General features: G+C 37.6%; 1 protein-coding gene across 2 annotated transcripts in view; it reads left to right on the forward strand.

Moving 5' to 3' along the window:
* Positions 1 to 20,909, forward strand: part of TBC1D23 (TBC1 domain family member 23) — a 63,976-nt gene that overhangs the window by 24,934 nt on the left and 18,133 nt on the right. For both annotated transcript variants that reach the window (XM_010368835.2, XM_010368837.2), the window contains exons 5-13: positions 4,778 to 4,901; positions 8,940 to 9,064; positions 9,158 to 9,204; positions 10,032 to 10,135; positions 11,781 to 11,903; positions 13,091 to 13,183; positions 16,258 to 16,428; positions 19,033 to 19,075; positions 20,614 to 20,720. In XM_010368835.2, the coding sequence (XP_010367137.1) occupies positions 4,778 to 4,901; positions 8,940 to 9,064; positions 9,158 to 9,204; positions 10,032 to 10,135; positions 11,781 to 11,903; positions 13,091 to 13,183; positions 16,258 to 16,428; positions 19,033 to 19,075; positions 20,614 to 20,720 (937 nt within the window). The remainder of the gene's footprint in view (positions 1 to 4,777; positions 4,902 to 8,939; positions 9,065 to 9,157; positions 9,205 to 10,031; positions 10,136 to 11,780; positions 11,904 to 13,090; positions 13,184 to 16,257; positions 16,429 to 19,032; positions 19,076 to 20,613; positions 20,721 to 20,909) is intronic.

Below are 20,909 nucleotides of genomic sequence, written 5' to 3' on the forward strand. Positions count from 1 at the left end.
TTTTGCATTGTGCTTTGTAACATACTGTTGTCAGGTTCTCTAGTTATTGCTTCTATGACTTCCATATGGAACAGCCCTCCAGCCAGGGTCAGCATTAATAGCCCTGGAAAGAACCCTGAGCCTCACAGAATGCTGCTAGAACTCCATTTTAACATATCTTCTTTTTTTTTTTTTTTTGAGACAGAGTCTCACTTTGTCGTCCAAGCTGGAGCGCAGTGGCACAATCTCAGCCCACTGCAATCTCTGCCTCCTGGATTCAAGCGATTCTCATACCTCAGCCTCCTGAGTAGCTGGAATCACAGGCGTGTGCCACTACACCTGGCTAATTTTTGTGTTTTTAGTAGAGATGGGGTTTCACCATTGGCCAGGCTGGTCTCGAACTTCTGACCTCAAGGGATCCGCCCAACTTGGCCTCCTAAAGTGCTGGGATTACAGGTGTGAGCCACCACTCCCGACCTAACATATCTTCTTCTTTTATTTATTTATTTATTTAGACGGAGTCTCGCTCTGTTGCCAGGCTGGCATGCAGTGGCGTGATCTTGACTTACTGCAACCTCAGCCTCCCGGGTTCAAGCGATTCTCCTGCTTCAGCCCTCAAGTAGCTGGAATCACAGGCATGTGATTCCACCACACCCGACTAATTTTTGTGTTTTTAGTAGAGGTGGGGTTTTACCATTTGCCAAACTGGTCTCAAACTTCTGACCTCAAGTGATCTGCCCGCCACGGCCTCCCAAAGTGCTGAGATTACAGGCGCGAGCCACGGCACCCGGCCTTTTTTTCTCCTTTTTTTTTGAGATAGGATCTCACTCTGTCATCCAGACTGGAGTGCAGTGGCACAATCTTGACTCACTGCAACCTCCATCTCTTAGGCTCAAGCAATTCTCCTGCTTCAGCCTCCCAAGTATCTGGGTTTACAGATGCGTGCCACTATCGCCTGGCTAATTTTTGCATTTTTAGTAGAGAGTGGGTTTTACCACTACCATATCTTCTTATTACAGATTCACATATAAGATGGCAGAATCCCATCAAGCACAGTGCCTTGTAGTTGAGAGCAGCTTTGCAGTGTACAGCTATTAAATGAATAGATGCTGTTGCAATGGCTGACTCCCAGAGATTCCCCACTTTTTCAGAAGACAAGATCATGAACTAGGCAATTGTTTCTATAGTGTATGCCCCTACTCACTGTGTATTCTGCCTTAGCATTCTTTTGCCTTGTATTTATGCAGTAGGATAAGTATTAAGACTAAGGAGGAGGTAATCTTGCCAGTATGAATCTAGTTCTGTGTCTGGGCACCTGAATTGCCAGCCTGGGGCCTTCTCTGTAAAACGTCCTTCCACCTGCAGTATCAGAAAGTGATAGATTGAGAGTCATACAAATTCTGGCATTGACTTAACATCTTAGATTTTAGAAATTATTTTTTATTCCCTTTACATTACATTGTAAGACTTTTTTTTTTTTTTTTTTCTTTTTTGATACAAGATCTTCCTGTGTTGTCCAGGCTGGTCGTAAAAACCTGGTCTCAAGTGATCTTCCCTCCTCAGCCTCCTGAGTAGCTGGGACTATACATTCATGCCACTCTGCCCTGCTTAAAACACTCTTTATTGGCCGGGCACGGTGGCTCACGCCTGTAATCCCAGCACTTTGGGAGGCCGAGGCGGGCAGATCATGAGGTCAGGAGATCGAAACCATCCTGGCTAACACAGGGAAACCCCGTCTTTACTAAAAGTACAAAAAATTAGCCAGATGTGGTGGCGGGCACCTGTAGTCCCAGCTACTCAGGAGGCTGAAGCAGGAGAATGGCGGGAACCCGGGAGGCAAAGCTTGCAGTGAGCCGAGATTGCACCACTGCACTCCAGTCTGGATGACAGAGTGAGACTCTGTCTCAAAAAAGAAAGAAAAAACACTTCTTATTAATACTGTCATGTTAAAACTGTGAGGCCACTGCACTCCAGCCTGGACGACAGAGTGACACTCTGTCTCAGAAAAGAAAAAAAAAGAAAAAAAAAACACTCCTTATTAGTGCTGTCATGTTAAAACTGTGAGGCCACTGCCCTCCAGCCTGGGCGACAGAACAAGACTCTGTCTAAAAAAAGAAAAAAAAGAAAAGAAAAAAACACTCTTTATTAATGCTGTCATGTTAAAACTGTGAGGCCAGGTGCAGTGACTCACACCTGTAATCCCAGCACTTTGGGAAGCCAGGACAGGCAGATCAGTTGACCCCAGGAGTTTGAGACCAGCTGAGGCAACATAGTGAGACCCTGACTCTACAAAAAAATTTTTTTAATTAGCCAGGCATGGGGGTGTGCACCTGTAGTCCCAGCTACTCAGGAGGCTGAGGTGGAAGGATCACCTGAGCCCAGAGAGGTCGAGGCTGAAGTGAGCCATGATCCTGCCACTGCACTCCAGCCTGGGCAACAGTGAGACCCTGTCTTAAAAAAAAAATTAAAAAATGTTTTAAAACTGTGTCATTCATTTCATTGACTTTTTTACATGAGGCCTTTTACTTCATTTTCTTTACAGTTTGCTTTTTTAGAGATGGTACCCCTACAAAAATACCACTTGTTGAAATATCAACTTAGATATGGAAGGGGGCAGTATGGCATAATGACTTAATGTCCAGTTTCTGTGTACAAGTCTTAGCTCCATCACTTCATAGCTATTTTACCTTCAGTGAGCTGAAGTGAGCTATTTTACCTTCAGATGAGCCTCAGTTTTCTCATCTGTAAATTGGGTGTATATTTCATAGGTTTGTTTGATAAAATGTAAGATAAAATGAAATAACTTTGTAAAATGCTTATTACTTTGTCTGGCACATGGTATTTCCTCAATAAATAGTTGACTTTTATTATGATGACCTGTGCTTTGACCTGTTTGTAAGTTTTTGCTGATTCATTAGATACATTCTCGCCTCCTTCCCTTGTAATACTAGAATGTATTTCAGTACAAAAGCTGAATGGAGTAAATTTATAGAACTGAGGAATTAGTGAAGCGTACTGGTCTAAATGAAGATTGAGTTAGTCAGCACCTTGTTAACAGTAACACCATACTTTAACCAAACTGTCTGGAAGTAACTGTGTTTGCAGTATTGCTTTTTGTTTTTAACTGTATGAGTTAAAAAATAACTACCTCTGGCCCAGTGTGGTGGCTCATGCCTATAATCCCAGCAATTTGGGAGGCCAAGGAGGGAGGATTGCTTGAGCCCAGGAGTTCGAGATCAGCCTGGGCAACATGAAGAAACCCTGTCTCTATCAAAAATACAAAAAATCAACTGGGCATGGTGGCATGTACCTGTAGTCCTAGCTGCTTGGGAGGCTGAGGTAGGAGGGTGGTTTGAGCCCAGGAGGCAAAGAGGTTGCAGTGAGCTGAGATCACGCCATTGCACTCCAACCTGAGCAACAGAGCCAGACCCTGTCTTAAAAAAACAAACAAAAAACTCCCCCAAAAACATGTAATTATCTCCCTATATCCAGTAAGATCCACTACCAAAAATCTAGTATCTTTTAAGGGATTTTTTCCGTGAAGTATTCTGTTTGCGTTATCACAAACATGGACACAAGAAGATGAACTAATGTGAATGTAATAGCATCTTAACAAATCCTCTGGGCTTGAAAGATTTTCTAAGAGTGCTACTTATGTGGGAGTTAGAAGATAAGGCTTCTGAATTCGAGATCAGGGACTGAGTATGGAAGGAGGAAGTAAATGTACTTCCTGAGGAGTGAGCCTAGTTCATGGACCACATCTGGACCTGCTCCAAGGGTTTGTCATCTCTCAGCTCAGATGCTTGGGTGCCTGGGTAGAGGGACAGTACTTTTCAGATCAAGGCTGTGAGTGGCTACTGTGACCTGTGGCAGAGGAGTCTTCTTAGAGCTGAGCAGGCTGAGATGCTTCCTGAGCTGATGACTAGAAACTAGGAAATCCATGACCCAAAATGCATCTGTAGGTGCTTTGTGATTATTTCTAACTTTTATTTTAGGTTTAGGGGTACATGTGCAGATTTGTTATATAGGTAAATTGTGTGTTACGGGGATCTGGTGTACAGATTATTTCACCACCCAGGCAATAAGTAGAGTACTCTCTTTCTACTTTTGAAGTCTCTGGCAGGAAAATGTGGTATTTGTTTTTAAAAAGGCTTTAGATAAAAATGTTAATGGCCATGTTTGGTGCCTTGTACTTTAAAACAATATTCAGATTCATTTTTTCCATTTTGCTCTCACAATAACCCTTTGAGGTAGGACAGTTATTGAACAAGATGAGTATTTTGGCACCTTCTGGAATTTGCTCTGAGGAGTTGGTACTTGAGCCACTTCAACAATTTTTAAGGCCACTATTTCTAAAATGTTCACCTGCCCATTTCAGACTTGTACCTTTGCTAAAGGACATTTCTAATTGAGTTTATAAACTGTGGCGCTAACCTGAAGCCTAGATTTTAGAATTTCCTCTTTTTTGGCAGAGAAGAAAGGACTCTCCAGATCTCCTTTTGGGATCCCAGCCTTATCAAAATAACTTAAATTTGTTTTCAGTGATCCCTGTAGTTCTCTCACTTGAGTGCTGCCTGGGTTCACCTGTGAGAATCTCCCTAGAGTGGCTTTAGACCTACTGTTTCTACAACTTTTGTCAAGTCAGGGACATTGAAAAAGGTGTTAGCAAAAGACCTCTGCCTGCTACTGTCAGGTGGGCTTCCAGTGAATGCTGTGGAGGGTATAGCAGGAAGACTGGTTACTGATGTGATTATTTCTGATCTATTAATGCAAAAAAATTTTGCTTCTTGTCTTCTAGGGATTGTTCCCAGAAAGGGAGACCATTTCATCTCTTCAGGTTGCTCATCCAATACCATGAGCCTGAGCTTTGTTCTTATCTTGATACAAAGAAAATTACTCCAGACTCCTATGCACTCAACTGGGTAATAAAGTGAAAGTAGGAACATTTAATGAAAAATAGATTTATATAAAGCTATACTTAGGTGGGTGTTTTTTCAAGGAAGAGAAAGAAAAGTGCTAATTATAGATCATTACTGTTTAAACCAAAGGGGTAAAATTATTGGCATTTAAAAATAACTTCTTTTGCTCTTCAGTTGTGTTCAGATTATTTGATATGAAGTTTACTTTTATTGTTTTACATGTATTTGTAAATGTAACTAATATTACAGCTAATTACAAGTGAATATTACAACTATTTACATATATGTAATAAATATGAATATATACATGTAATACATGATACATATATCAGTTCAATTGAGAACTTTGTTTAAATTGTTGATGGTGTGTATAAGAATTTGTATACAGTCACGAGGAAAATAACTTAAGGTTATCAAATGGTTAATATAAAAGAATATAAAGTATAACTCAGCACTCTATCATTCTGTATTTGTATTTTCAATGGGAAGTCTTACTTTAGGTCAGTGGTCCTCAAACCTTTTGGTGTCAGGACCCTTTACACTCTTAAAATTTGTTGATAATCCATATGGATTATGTTGAGAAGAAGTTAAAACTAGACTAGGTGCAGTGGCTCACGCCTGTAATACCAGCACTTTGGGAGGCTAAGGAAGGCCGTCACTTGACGTCAGAAGTTTGAGACCAGCCTGGCCAACATGGCGAAACCCCATCTCTACTAAAAATACAAAAATTAGTTGGGTGTGGTGGCGTGTGCCTGTATTCCCAGCTACTCGGGAGGCTGAGGCAGGAGAATCACTTGAATCCGGGAGGCGGAGCTTGAAGTGAGCCAAGATTGCACCATTGCACTCTGGCTTGAGCAAAAGAGTAAGACTCTGTCTCAAAAAAAAAAAAAATTTAAGGAATTTTAAATGTTTATTAATTTATTTAAAAGTAATTATAAATTTATTACATGTTGATATAAATAGCCTTTTTAAAAATAAAAAACAACTATTTTCCAAAAGAAAATCAGAGTAGTGGCATTGTTTTATATTTTTGCAAATCTCATTAATGTTTGGCTACATCAAAGATGGATTATCATATCTGCTTTTTTTTTTCTTCTTCTTTTTTTTTTTTTTTTTTTTTTGAGATGGAGTTTTGCTCTTGTCGCCCAGGCTGGAGTGCAGTGGCGCAGTCTTGGCTCACTGCAACCTCCACCTCCCGGGTTCAAGCAATTCGTCTGCCTCAGCCTCCCAAGTAGTTTGGATTACAGGTGCCCACCATCATGTCCAGCTAATTTTTGTAATTTTAGTAGAAAGAGGGTTTCACCATGATGGCCAGGCTGGTCTCAAACTCCTAACCTCAGGTGATCCGCTTGCTTCAGCCTCCCAAAGTGCTGGGATTACAGGCGTGAGGCCACAACACCTGGCCCATATCTGCTTCTTTATTCAATCTGTGTTAATATCACATATCATGTAGCCATTGGAAAATTCTTTTGTTCATTTTCGAGGGAATAAATATGAAAAAGGCAGGTAAATTCTACATATATTTGTAACAATAGTTTTGACCTTACAGATCCTTTGTAAAGAATCCTGGGGACTTCTAGGAGGTCCCCAGACGACACTTTGAGAACTGCTCTTCTGGTTAGCTTGAAGATCTTTCTAAAACAATGATTGGGTGCTAGGAGACTATATATTCATATTGTCTTATTATGTATTGCTTAACTTTTCTTCAGGAAGAATCCCATTTCTTCCGGTTATTAACTGTGTGATCTAAGACAGCCTCTGAGCTTCAATTCCTCATCTGCAAAGTGGAAATAATAATAGTACTATACCTACTTCAGAGGATGATAGGATGAGTTAACAATCAGGAAATGGGTAATTGGAGAATTCTAACTGGTTTCACTTCTGGGCTCATTAAATCTCAAACCTCAGTAGCCTGTTCTTTAATTCCCTCTTGGCCACAGTCTTGTCATTTTTTTTTTTTTTTTTTTGAAATGAGGTCTTGCTCTGGTGTCTCAGTCTGCAGTGCAGTGGCACAGTCTTGGCTCACTGCAAGCTCCACCTTCTGGGCTCAAGTGATTCTCCCACCTCAGCCTCCTGAGTAGCTGGGACTACAGGCATGTGCCACCACGCTTGGCTAATGTTTTAATTTTTTTGTAGAGACAGAGTCTCACTGTATTGCCTGAGCTGATCTCGATCTCCTGGGCTCAAGCAATCTTCCCACCCAGGCCCCAAAGTGCTGGGATTACAGGTGTGAGCCAAGCCTAGTCTTACCACTTTGAGTTAAAATGAATAAATACCTATAAAACTGTAGCTTCTCTGAGATTCATATGTTGCCACTGAATCTACTTTTATGTTTAAGAAGTGAACTATTTCTCTTAAGCATTTTAATAATTAATAGTGGTCTCTCTGCCTAGGAAATGCCATTTCTGATGCCAGAGCTCTGAATTAGTGCTGGTAGCTGGAGGTTTGAACTGAGTGGTTTCTCTTCAGCTGATATGCCAGATAGTTTATTCTTGCTACTAGTATCATGTTGATGAAATAGAATTTGTTAAATATCAGGAGATGAAACAATTAAAGAGTAATTCCTAAACCACTGTGAGCAATGCAGTGGTAGCTTTAGTTGAGCTAAGTGAGCTTAAAGATGACTGTATATTGCTATTCTGTTTGTATGTACCTCTTCTAATCTGTGTTTGTAATCATAATTTTGAAAGCAACCACAAAAAAACATTAGTAGCATTATGTATTTTAAAAGGCCTGTGGTCAAGTGTGATGGCAATGACATAGGCTGTGGAGTCTCAGGCTTTTTTGTATTCCCAGCACCACTCACGAGCTCTGTGAGCTTGAGAAAGTAATCCAACTTCCTCACCTGAAAAAAATGGGGAGTAATTGAAATCTACTTTCTCACCTGCAAAATGGGAAGAAACGTGTTTACTTTCCAGGCCTGTTGTGAGAATTTAAGTAAGAGATATTTTTAATGACATGTGATAATAGTTTAGTATTAGTTTAGTATTGCACAAAGAGTGCACTAAATATATGTGTTCCCGTTAATTCTCTTTAGCCATTAAAAATGTTTTAAATTTAAACCTGTAGATGGAATTATTTCTGTATCTAATGAAAGTTGAATGACCTAAAAATATTACTTCATGCAACTTAAAACACAGTTGGGTTGTAGAGATGCTTATAAATTAACAACTCTTAGCTCCTGAAATATATCAAAGGATATGAATGTTGTTTATTTTATTTATTTATTTTTTTGAGACAGAGTCTCACTCTGTCACCCAGGCTGGAGTGCAGTGGTGAGATCTCGTCTCACTGCAACCTCTGCCTCCCAGATTCAAGTGATTCTCCTGCCTCAGCCTCCCGAGTAGTTGGGACTACAAACACGCACCACCATGCCTGGCTAATTTTCGTATTTTTAGTAGAGACGGGGTTTCACTATGTTGGCCAGGTTGGTCTCAAATTCCTGACCTCGGGTGATCCACCCACCTCAGCCTCCTGAAATGCTGGGATTACAGGTGTGAGCCACTGTGCCCAGCCTAGTCTCTTTCAAGTGATGTACAAGTGAGCTTTGGGAGCAATTCATATTTATATTATGATTAGAGTTTTATTAGCTGCTCTTAAATTACCATGTTTGATCCTCACAATTACCTTGTAATTTAAATACTGTGCTGTTATTATATTGTAATTATTTTCGTTACTCTTATGGAGCTCAGACCATAATTACGTTAGTTATGCTATGGCAAAGATATGTGTGGTTACTTTAGGTATTCTTTTCACAATAGTAGTAGAAGATGGGTAGCAGTATTCCTCTTTTTTACAGAAGTAAAAATGGAAGCTTTAAAGAGGTTGACATGTCCTAAGTCACACAGTTAATAAGTGGCTCCATTGTCCCTTGAATTCACATGTTTTGCCTTTGGATTTCATACACTAAGATTAAGGTACGCATTAAATATCAGGTGCAGATAATTTGATGTAATGTTTCTTATTCATTTGCTTTAATACTTTTAAGAGAACAAGTCACCTCCAGTGGTTTATGTCTCTCATTTCATTTCCTGATTACAGCTTGGAAGTCTTTTTGCATGTTACTGTTCCATTGAAGTCACTCAGGCAATATGGGATGGATATCTACAACAAGCAGATCCATTTTTTATTTATTTCTTAATGTTAATTATCCTTGTTAATGCAAAGTAAGTATCTGGTTGGTTAGTTGTTTTTTTTTCCTCTTTTCTCAGGGTGCTCTGTTAATATTTAACTCAAATTGATTTGATTCCCTTTTACAGAGAAGTTATTTTAACACAAGAGTCAGACGGCAAAGAAGAAGTTATCCGTAAGTATCATTTTATGTAGCGAAAACATTTCGGGTCTCCTTATCTGTGTAAGTTACTCAGTTTCCTCATTCACAAATTTAGGAGATTAGAAGAGCTCTGAGGCTCCATTCAACTCGCAAATTATATAAACACTCTCCAGGTACAGACCTTGAAGACTCTTTTCCTTTATTTTGCCATCTTCATTCATTCCTTCATATTTGTTCACTCTTTCATTGCTTTCCATATACTATTCCTTTGGTTTCACTGTTCAGATAGATCGCCCTCCTCTGTTCCTCCCTACCCATCCTTAATTTACCTTTCAATACTCAGTTTATATGATATTTCAATTGTGAAACCTTGGTTCTCCTTTTGGGTTCTCCCCACCATATTCCCCACATGGAGATAGTTACTTCCTCTCTATATTGCCTGGCACTTTGTGCTATCTGTATAGTAATGTTTATCTTATTATATTATAATGATTTATTTTTATTTTTTTCATACAAGACAAAAGTTCTTTTAAGTCAGTAACTATTTCTTAGATATTTTGTATGTTCAGGGGCCCTGGCACTTCTTCATATATGTTTGTTAAATAAATCATAGAATTCTAATTAAGGTTAATGAATTTTATTTGATTGCCTGACACCATCCTTCACTAACAAGAGATTTACATTAACAGTTTCAGCTCACTTGGAGAAATCCACTTTTCCACAAGACATTGTAAAAGCACCACTGTTGAGACTCTATTTGCATAGTATTTATGAAGATATTTCAGCTCTGATACATAAATAATGTTAATGTTTGCATTTTTCACAAACTACTAAATATTATGTCTATAATCATGTTTCAGAGTTCTTGCAAAATACTCCATCCAGTCTGAATATAGAAGATATAGAAGACCTTTTCTCTCTGGCTCAGTATTATTGCAGCAAAACACCAGCTTCTTTTAGGAAGGTATAAGACAAGAAATGGTCAACTATTTTGTATTTCACGTTTTGTACATTGTTTTATTACTTTGTATTCACTTTAGTTAAAATACTCTAGGTTGTCAATTTTTTCTGTTTCTTTTATGTGTTGTAGTTTTGTGTGTGTTTTTTTTTTTCTCTCCATAAAGACCCTTCCTAGTGGAGGAAGAGACTAGTTAAAAAAGATAGTAGAAAGCATCTTACCTCTCTTCTGATTATTGTTATATCTGATCATAAGAAAATTGACTGTGAGATATTTGCTAAATTAGTGTTTTCTTGACTTGAAGAATTATATTACAGGGCCGGGCGCGGTGGCTCACGCCTGTAATCCCAGCACTTTGGGAGGCCAAGGCGGCCGGATCACAAGGTCAGGAAATCGAGACCATCCTGGCTAACACAGTGAAACCCCGTCTTTACTAAAAATACAAAAAATGAGCCAGGCGTGGTGGCGGGCACCTGTGGTCCCAGCTACTCAGGAGGCTAAGGCAGTAGAATGGCGTGAACCTGGAAGGCGGAGCTTACAGTAAGCCGAGATCACGCCATTGCACTCCAGCCTGGGCGACAGAACAAAGACGCTGTCTCAAAAAAAAAAAATTCTATTACAGTAGTAATCCAGTGGAGGAGGTAGAGTTATGCCACTTTTCTCTGGAGTGCAGGCTTGTACAGTCTTAGTGATGCAGAGCTGTCTTATAATGAGAGGTCATTTAGGCCCCATAAAGACTTAGACCCTTAGACCAGACAGATGCTTAATAAAGGACACCAGATTAGAAGTGTGAGTGATGTGAACTCCTGAAAAATGAAACTCTAAGAAGCAAAAGCTAATAGTGGAAGAGGCACAAGTTTTTAAAGCCAGCAGGTTTGTGTGTGACTTCAGGTGCCCATGAGAGCATTATTATCTTTTTTTTTTTAAAGCATTCTGCCATAATAATTTCTAGTTAGTACTCGTCATGTCACTGAAGTGTCAAGATAAAGTTAAATTATGTTTAGTATACTGTGTTTTAGAAAGCAGGTAAAGGAAACCTTTTATGATCATTTTCCCTTAAAAATAACTAATTTTAAAAGACTTATTTCTAGGGACCAATTTCAACTATTTTAATAATTTTCTTATATAGAACTCTTCAGTTCCTAGCAATGCTGGATAAGTCAGATGGTAGGACAGTAGTTTAAAATACTGAATGAAAAAGACATCTAATTTTTTTTCTCTTTCAAGAGCTGCACCTTTTATTCTTCAGACATAGTGAAACTGTACTAGCAGTTGTGAATTAGAGCAGGCCGTGGATCAGTATTTTAACTCATTTATGCAATCGATTTCTGCCACATTTTTGCTTTTATTAAGATATGAAAAATTGTAAGTAACCATTTTTAAAATTCAATATTAACTACAGGTGGTAGTATAGAAAATAGCTATTTAGAATGTGTTATTTTTTTCTTAGTCTTTCATTTTGTGTGAACACTAACGGACTTTATGTGACTTTTTTATAGTTCTTAGCATATAAAATTTGAGATTAGTATTAAGTTTTTAAAAATCGCAACTCAAGAATATTATAATTTTACCTGTTATGGTTTAATTAGAATATTTTTAGGAAGAAATTTTGATTTTTTTTCATAATGTTTAAAAATTTCCCTTCAAACAGGATAATCACCATCTCTTTGGTAGTACTTTGTTGGGAATTAAGGATGATGATGCAGATCTGAGTCAGGCTCTTTGTCTGGCCATCTCAGTGTCAGAGATCCTTCAAGCGAATCAGCTACAGGGGGTAAGTAAAGGAAACCCAGTTTGTTAGGGGACTGTTCATTTTAAATACAAGGAAACAACTTCCTCCCTGTTCAGTGATTCCCACAAAATCAATTTACTGCAACAAGGTGGCTCTTTTGGCTTTTTGAATGATTGTGTTAAATGTTATGTTCAGAGGGTCATTTTAAAACATGTCAGCTTGTGTGTTGTTTTAATTGTCTACAATTAATTATTGTTGACATTCTTGACACCAGTTTTTGTAAATCGACATATCTTTTTTCATATTTCAGTAGAGTGACTGAATGTGGCATTGTATAAAATACTTAAAAGGGTGAATTTAGCATTTAACAGTTTCTGGTAGTTTACAGCTAATTGAATTACATGGTTTAGTTCGATACAACTTATAGCAAACGAGAATTGTGAAAATGTAATTTTCTTCATGAAAATCTAATAAGTCAGTTTGATGGTGGTTTTTAATATATGGTCTTTATTACTAGTAGTGCAACAGTTAACCGTGGTGTGTATTTGGAAGGTGTAGTGTATTTCCAAGGTTGAGGTCAGGAAAGGAATGGACGTGGGAAGATAGCCTTTTATGGTAGATCTTTCTTCGTTGGATTTCTTACTGTATCTGTGCTGGTTATTAAGAATTTTCAAAATACAAGCATCTCGCTTTTTTCTTATTCAGACTAATATTAAAAAACAAATGAAAACATGTTATCCAGTTTAAAGAGACCCACATGAACTTCTTTAGTTAAAACTGGTATTTCAGAACATTCTCCCTTCATCCCACCCACACTAAATAGATGTTTAGTTCTTACGTGAATTGAACTGTTGATAAATTTGCAGATTTATTTGCAAAAAAGAAAAGCATATCTAAAGTTATGTTTACAACTATGTAGTGTTTACATGGTACATTGTCAAATTCCAGTATAATTTGTTTTATAGCTCAAACAGACATTCTCCCATGTATTTTAAGACTTTTCAGTAAAGAACAACATCTAAAAAAGAAAAATGTTTTAACTGTTAAAAAGAAATCAAAGTATTTAGAACCTTCAGGTTATTTTCTATACTAACTAGGTCCTCCTAATTCCATGTGAGATCCATGTTTTCATAAACTTATCCCCTTCCTTTGGTTAACTGTGAATATTATGTTGTGCAATGTGAACCTCATGGGAAATTCCTATATATCAAATGTTGTTTCCCCTTTAGGAAGGAGTCCGGTTCTTTGTGGTGGATTGCCGTCCTGCAGAGCAATATAATGCTGGGCATTTAGCAACTGCTTTCCACTTAGATTCAGATCTGGTTAGTATAAATGCTGATTAATTATTCTTAAAGTAACTTTTTTTCCTTTAGTTCATAAATAAATGTATAGGTCCCAGATTAGGGAATTTTTTTCTTTCTGTTTAAGAAGGGAGTCTCTGCCCTTATAAGAAAAGTGTTGCTGTCAGGTTTACTTTTCACCCAAATATGCTTTTGTGTTGTTTGTTTGTTTGTTTGTTTCGCTGTTGTTGCCCAGGCAGGAGTACAATGGTGCGATCTCAGCTCACTGCAACCTCTGCCTCCTGGGTTCAAACTATTCTCCTGCCTCACCCTCCTGAGTAGCTGGGATTACAGGCACCCGCCACCACGCCCGGCTAATTTTTTGTATTTTTAGTAGAGAGGAGCTTTCACCATGTTGGCCAGGCTGGTCTCAAACTCCTGACCTCAGGTGATCCCCCTACCTCAGCCTCCCAAAGTGTTGGGAATATAGGCCTGAGCCACTACGTCCGGCCCAGATACCCTTTTGGCATCATAAAGCGTAGTTGAAACAATGCTCACTATGGCTTACTATTGCTTACCATTGTTATGTCAGTAAATTCTGAATTTAGTTTGAGCTACATAGTAGAGCACTTAGCATAGTGCACTGCACCTACTAAGTACTCTTCGGATATCAGCTCTTACTGTAATTGAGTAAGAATTCTGTAGGCTTTATAGTATGAACCATTTTTAATCATGAGTATTTATGCATATAATAAACTAATATTTAATAAGGATAGTATCTGGCTTATAAGTACTTAGTTATTAAAACTACTATCCTAGGTCATTTAATTTGAAGAATGGTAAAGTAAATAATTGTCAGAGATGTATAGAGCCATTGGTAAAATTGAGGCTAATGTCATTTAAGCCATTCTGGGATCATTAAAGCCTCAGGGATGGGGAACACAGGAGTGGGATGAGAAATCTCTTAGCTAAATATTAAGTCTACCTTTTCCCTTCCTAACTTGTCTTAAAAATTTGATGCTGAGACTGAAAGGGTGTGTGAAAGGGCCTAGGTAATATTGAGAGAAAACTAACATAAGAAATCAGAGTTTTGGATATTGTAAGAAAGGCCATCTTAGCTCATCCATATTCTATAGTTGAACTCTGTGCTTTTCTCTTCCCTTGATTCCTCTGTCATTCCTATTTTAACAGTTTACTCAGGTGATTCATGAATACTTAAATTAATTTTTTTTTTTTTTGAGACAGAGTTTCTACTCTGCCACTCAGGCTGGAGTGCAGTGGTGTGATCTTGGCTCACTGCAACCTCAGCCTCCCAGGTTCTGGCAATTCTCTGGCCTCAGCCTCCCGAGTAGCTGGGACTTCAGGTGTGCGCCACCACATCTGGCTAATTTTTTTGTTTCTAGTAGAGGAGGGGGTTCATGTTGGCCAGGCTGGTCTTGAACTCCCAGCTTCAAGTAATCTGCCCACCTCGGCCCCCCAAAGTACAGGGATTACAGGCATGAGCCACCATGCCAGGCTTGAATTTTTAAAAAATTTTAAAGAATATTATCAACTTACTTAGTCTTGCAGACTTTTAATATCTATTTACATATTTCTTGTTTTGCCACTTGATTTTTCACATAACGGTTTCTAAGAGATGTTTTGATTTAAGTACATTCTTTCTAATGATGCATAGTGGTCCATGGTACATGTAGGTATACTATAATTTATTGCCTGATTGATGTGTATGTGGGTTATTTTTTGTTTTCTTGTAATAATGCTGCAGTTAACATCTTTATATACATTTTGTAAACTTATGCAAATATTTCTGTAAAATAGATTCTTAAAGGTAAAATTGTTTTGTTGAGGTGTGTGGATATATACATTTTACTAGAGACCACCATATTGCCCTTTAAAAAGGTGGAACACAGCTACTCTGGAGGCTGAGTTAGGAGAATTGCTTGAACCTGGGAGGCAGAGGTTGCGGTGAGCCTAGATCGCGCCACTGCACTCCAGCCTGGGTGACTGAGGGAGATTCTGTCTCAAAAAAAAAAAAAAAAAAAAAAAAAAAGATGGAACCGGCTGGGCGCGGTGGCTCAAGCCTGTAATCCCAGCACTTTGGGAGGCCGAGATGGGCGGATCACGAGAGGAGATCGAGACCATCCTGGCTAACACGGTGAAACCCCGTCTGTACTAAAAAATGCAAAAAACTAGCCGGGCGAGGTGGCGGGCGCCTGTAGTTCCAGCTACTTGGGAGGCTGAGGCAGGAGAATGGCGTGAACCCGAGAGGCGGAGCTTGCAGTGAGCTGACATCCGGCCACTGCACTCCAGCCCGGGCAACAGAGTGAGACTCCGTCTCAAAAAAAAAAAAAAGGTGAAACCTTCTTATGTTTCAGAACTCTAAATGAGAATGCCATTGGTATTATTGGACATTATCAATCTTTTCGCATCTTACCAGAGTGATGAGTGAAAAATAGTTGTAATTACCAATGAGGTTGAACATTATTTTTTGTGGGTGTGCTGTTTATATTTGCTTTTGTTTTTTACAAATTGCTTTTCTATGTGGTCTGTCCATTTTTCTATTTTTCACCATACTTTTTGTGTATCTCCATTAAAATTTTAAACATCTTTGTAGTCATTGTCGTACTTGTTTCCTTGAGGGTAAGAAATGAATATTTCATCCTTGTATCTCCATTACCTGCAATAGTGCCGATCAACAAATGCTTTCTGTTATTTCTGACTATCCTCTAAGAAATACATGGTTTACCATCTAAGGGGAAACTGAAAAATAGAGCTTGTTTTGATCTATAGTTTTATACTCTTTCTGTCTTGATACCTAAGGACACAGTTGCTACTTGTTATGTAAGAAGAAACAGGAACGAAACAGGTTTTCTCTAGTAGAGACGTATTTTCTTTGTGTCAATCTTTGTGTGAATGTTCAATTTTTGTTCTATTGTGTTATAGATACATTTATAAATACTTCTTTTATCCCAGGGGTTTTATTTATAAGTCTTTTTTTCCCTTCATTTTCGTTGTAGCTCTTTAAATATTGGGGTTTTTCCTTAAAAATTTTCAAATTTACAAATATATGTGAAACACAGGCTTGTCAAGTTTTTAACTTTAAAAAAATTATCTAGATGCTCCAGAATCCATCTGAGTTTGCACAGTCAGTAAAATCCTTGCTGGAAGCACAGAAGCAGTCTATTGAGTCTGGCTCCATAGCTGGTGGGGAGCACCTCTGTTTTATGGGCAGTGGCAGGGAGGAAGAAGACATGTATATGAACATGGTCCTGGCACACTTTTTACAGGTATGCTGACATAAATTATTTCAGTTTTGTTTGGTTAATGTTACCACCTTTAAAAAATTTGCGTAGATAACTTTTTGCTTGTTAGATTTATCTGTATTTTTCTTGGTTTTGTGACTTGTTAAGGTCTTCTCCAGGTTTTTCTCATATGCTCATATGATTTTTTAATGTTTAATTCAAACCATCTGGAATTTATTTTGTGTAAGAATTAAGGTAGGAATTTTAAAAAATTTTCTCCAAATAGCTTACAAATTGTACAATTTGAAATACCACCTTATTAATATACTGAGTTCCTCTATGCATCAAGATCTATTTCTGGATTATTATGTTACATTGATCTTTTATTTTTTTCTGTTTATTATTGCTTTTTTGAGCTGGAGTCTTGCTCTGTTGCCTAGGCTGTAGTGCAGTGCGTGATCTTGACTCACTGCAACCTCCGCATCCTGGATTCAAACAATTCTCCTCCCTTCGCCTCTCGAGTAGCTGGACTACAGGCATGCGCCACGATGCTTGACTAGTTTTTGTATTTGTAGTAGAGACGGGGTTTCACTATGTTGGCCAGGCTGGTCTCGAACTCCTGACCTCAAGTGATCCGCCCTCTTCGGCCTCCTAGAGTGCTGGGATAACAGGCGTGAGCCACCGTCCCTGGCCTATTATGTTACATTGATCTTTATGTGTATTTATGTCCTAGTACTTTTTACAGTAGCTATATAATTCATTTTAATATCTTCATTTGAAACTGAATAAATGCATATGCACATTCATTCACAACACCTGGCCATCTTTCCTTTTTGTGTTTAAGTATCGTCTTCAACACAGCTAATTTGAATTAGTGATTTTATGCAGCCTGCTTCTCTGCTTTTTTAAAAACGTCACTCAGTGATGGCTTGTTTTGTATTAAAATAGTTACTTATTAGGTATTCTTTGGCAGTTTATGTGTTAAAGTCCTTACTTTGTATGGTCCTGAACTATGGAATCAGCAAGATGGTAGGCCTGGTAATACACAAGCCACTCAATTTGGATTCATTTCTATTTATGTTGTATTTTACTGAGAATCTGGTTTGAAAAAATTAAAGACGAAATCCTTGAAAAGCAAAATCAGAGAAGGAAGAGGGTATTTGGGAGAGAGATTGTAGGATAATTTTAAATTTTATTAAAGGAAAGAGTTTAGAAGCATACGGAATAACAAAAATAAGGAACCAAACTCGTTTCACTCATAAATTTAACTGGTCTATTCTAAAAATGCTTCAGGCCAGGCAGGGTGGCTCACACCTATAATCCCAATAGTTTGGTAGACTGAGATGGGAGGATCACTTGAGCCCAGGAGTTCAAGACCACCCTGGGCAACATAATGAGACCCTGTCTCTACAAAAAAATAAAAATATTAACTGCGTGTGGATGTATTCATCTGTAGTCCCAGCTGCTTGAGAGGCTGAGGCAGGATAATTGCATGAGCTGGGAGATTGAGGCTGCCATGAGCCGTATTCATGCCACTTTACTCCAGCCAGGGTGACAGAGCGAGACCCTATCCTCAAAAACAAAATGAAATAAAAACGCTTCAGTGTAAACTATACTGTATATTGTGAGGGCTGTCATAGGGCAAGAGTTTGGAATATTGTGAACTTTTTAAAATTATTCAAGTTCTTTGTGTGGTTTTATAAATTTTTTCCCGAATTTTTATTATGGAAAATTTCAAGGAAATTGAAAAGTAGGGAGAACTGAATGCCATAAACTCATTATAAAGACATAACCACATCATTATCATACTTTATTAAAAAAAATTTAGTGTTCAAGTTTCCCTGATTTTCCTAAGATCTAAAACGACGTTGACATTTGGTTAATGTCTTTTAAGTTTCTTTGAGTTTATAGGCTCCTTTTTTAAATTTTTTTCCTTGCATATTTTTGTTGGGAAAAGCAGTTAATTTGTGTTATAGAGTTCCCCACATTCTGGATTTTGCTGATGACATTCACATGGTGTCATTTATCATGTTCTGTCCCTGGTATTTCCTGTAAGCCAGTAGTCTAAATCTAGAGATGTGTTCAGACTTCTTTGTTGAGGAGAAGGAGGTCCTGAGGGGGTGATGCCTGCCTCTTTTAGATGATGAATACTATTTAGATGTATTTTTAGCGTTCCTCTTTTTTATTGTTGTTTTTATTACGTAGATCCATTATGTTTTTAGTAGTTTGCAAAATGGTAACATTTCCTTATTTCTTCATAATTAGCCATAATGTTTCTTTTTATATTATCTTTTAATAGAGGACCCAAAATATTTTGAAAGCTTTTAAAAATCACTCTGATTACATCCTAAAATACAGTTTAATTTTGGTTTGAACATTGCACTATTGAAACGATAATACAAGTAAAATCAAGACTTGTTAATAGCCTTGAAGTTGTCCCCTTCTTCCCACCCAAGCGCCAGACCCTTACAATACGTAAGGTAAATGGATATACCTCTCTGTGTGCCAAAGTCCAAAATGTCAAGGAAATAAGAAAGCCCTGAAATTTAATATATAACTTGATATTGTATTTATCAGTGTTTTAGAACTAGCTGAAGTTTTAATTAAGTCGCATTTTTGGAAGAATTTAAATTTTCTTTTCCGTTACAGAAAAACAAAGAATATGTGAGTATTGCCAGTGGAGGATTTATGGGTAAGATTTTAATTTATTAGTTGTTTTCCTCTGTGTTTCAGAAGAAATTGTATTGATTATCAATAGAGTTGATCTGGAGTGGTCACATTAGTTAATGGGTGGACTCTTCATTCATTCAATATTTTCAGAAAAGGCAAGGCGAGGAGGACTTACAGATAGCAGACAAACGTAATAGGCAGTTGAAATGAGTGACTATTTGATGTAAGACTATTTTAATAGATTTGTTTCCAAAAAATATTTTTGTAAAGATGAATGAAAAACTGTCCACATGATTGCCTCTATGGAGAAGAAGGATTAAATGATGGGACGGGGAAGGAAGAATTCAAGGAATACTTTTTATAGTATACCCTTTGGACTCTAGGTGTTTTATTATTTTATTTTTGAACTACTTGAAGGTATTCTCTGTTTAAAAAATGTTAGCTAAGTGGAACAAAATAAACTGATGTTTTCAGAACTGCAGACTAATATTTGATAATCTAGGAGAGTCAAATAATTGTCAAGCTCTCTGCAGGCAAGTATTGAGAATTTTACTTTGCAGGCAGAGTAATAAGATTTTAAAAGAGCCTATCTTACATTAGAAAAAGAGATTACAAAAATACTGAGCTGTAAATGCTGGGGAAAATTTATGATCAAATCAAATCAATATATAAGAATCACATGCTAACCAATTGTGCAACTGAAGCTCCAAAAATCAAATCAGTATATGTTGAGGGTAATGGAATCGTAGGCTTTAATCATGGGAGTTAGGCTGTAACTTAGGATTTTTGGAACATTAGGATGTATTTCCTCTTGGTCTTTGTTGATATTAACAAGGATTATGATTATCTTCTATTTATCATGACCTGATAACTAACGACTTTTGAGGTTCATACCCAGAGTGATGTACAAAAAGGGTTATTTTAATAAGTAGTGTTAAACATGTATTGGCCCTAGGCTCACTGTTATTTATTAGGAATCCTGGTAATGATATAAAACTTGATTATTAAGCTTGTAATTCTCAAAAGTGTCTGAAAAGCATTTTTTTTATAGTGTAGCCCAGATTTTGGAAACGTTTTTAAAACCATGGATTATTTATTCACCAAGAATAGTATCTCTTTCTGTAACTGTTAATGCCTAACAATGCTTCTTTATTATGGGAGAGATTGATTGATGTCTCCTTATGGTATAACGAAAGTCACAATCGGTTTTCTGTTAATCCTTTATGTCATAAAAATGTTGCAGAAATTATCTGTTAATACTTGAAAGATTTCCTTCCAGAGAAGAAAACTAAAGCCTATACAGTTATCATCACCTTTGGCGTCACTTAAGAAATGTTGTCCGTGTACAGAGGGTTTTAGAAGGAAGAAGAGGAAGGTTTGCTCTAGCTTGGAGGCCTTTTCTCCATCACAGACGTGCAGAAAGAAATACCTGTGATTATTTCCTTCGGTCCTTTTTTCTCAGCTGTGACATATTTATTATATTTCGTTGGTAATGAATTTTTCCAAAGGGGGTTGATATTTTAGGTTTTGTTGTTGTCGTTGTTTTTAATTTATCTTAAGCACTGCAGCAGCACCTGGCAGACATTAATGTGGATGGACCAGAAAATGGATATGGCCATTGGATTGCTAGTACCTCAGGCTCAAGGAGCAGTATCAATTCTGTTGATGTAAGTGTATGTAGAGAGTACGTTACCGGATTTGGATAAGTTCCCAGAAAAGGTGATTAACTACTAAACCCCTACCATAACAGAAATGGAGTCAAAACATTTTAAACACATGCCGTGAAGAATCATAGTATTGTGAGATTAATGAAATGATACAGCAAGCCTTTATTGTGAGATTGATGACATGACACA

The sequence above is a fragment of the Rhinopithecus roxellana genome, chromosome 1 (assembly GCF_007565055.1).
Source record: "Rhinopithecus roxellana isolate Shanxi Qingling chromosome 1, ASM756505v1, whole genome shotgun sequence".
Classification (NCBI taxonomy): Eukaryota; Metazoa; Chordata; class Mammalia; order Primates; family Cercopithecidae; genus Rhinopithecus; species Rhinopithecus roxellana.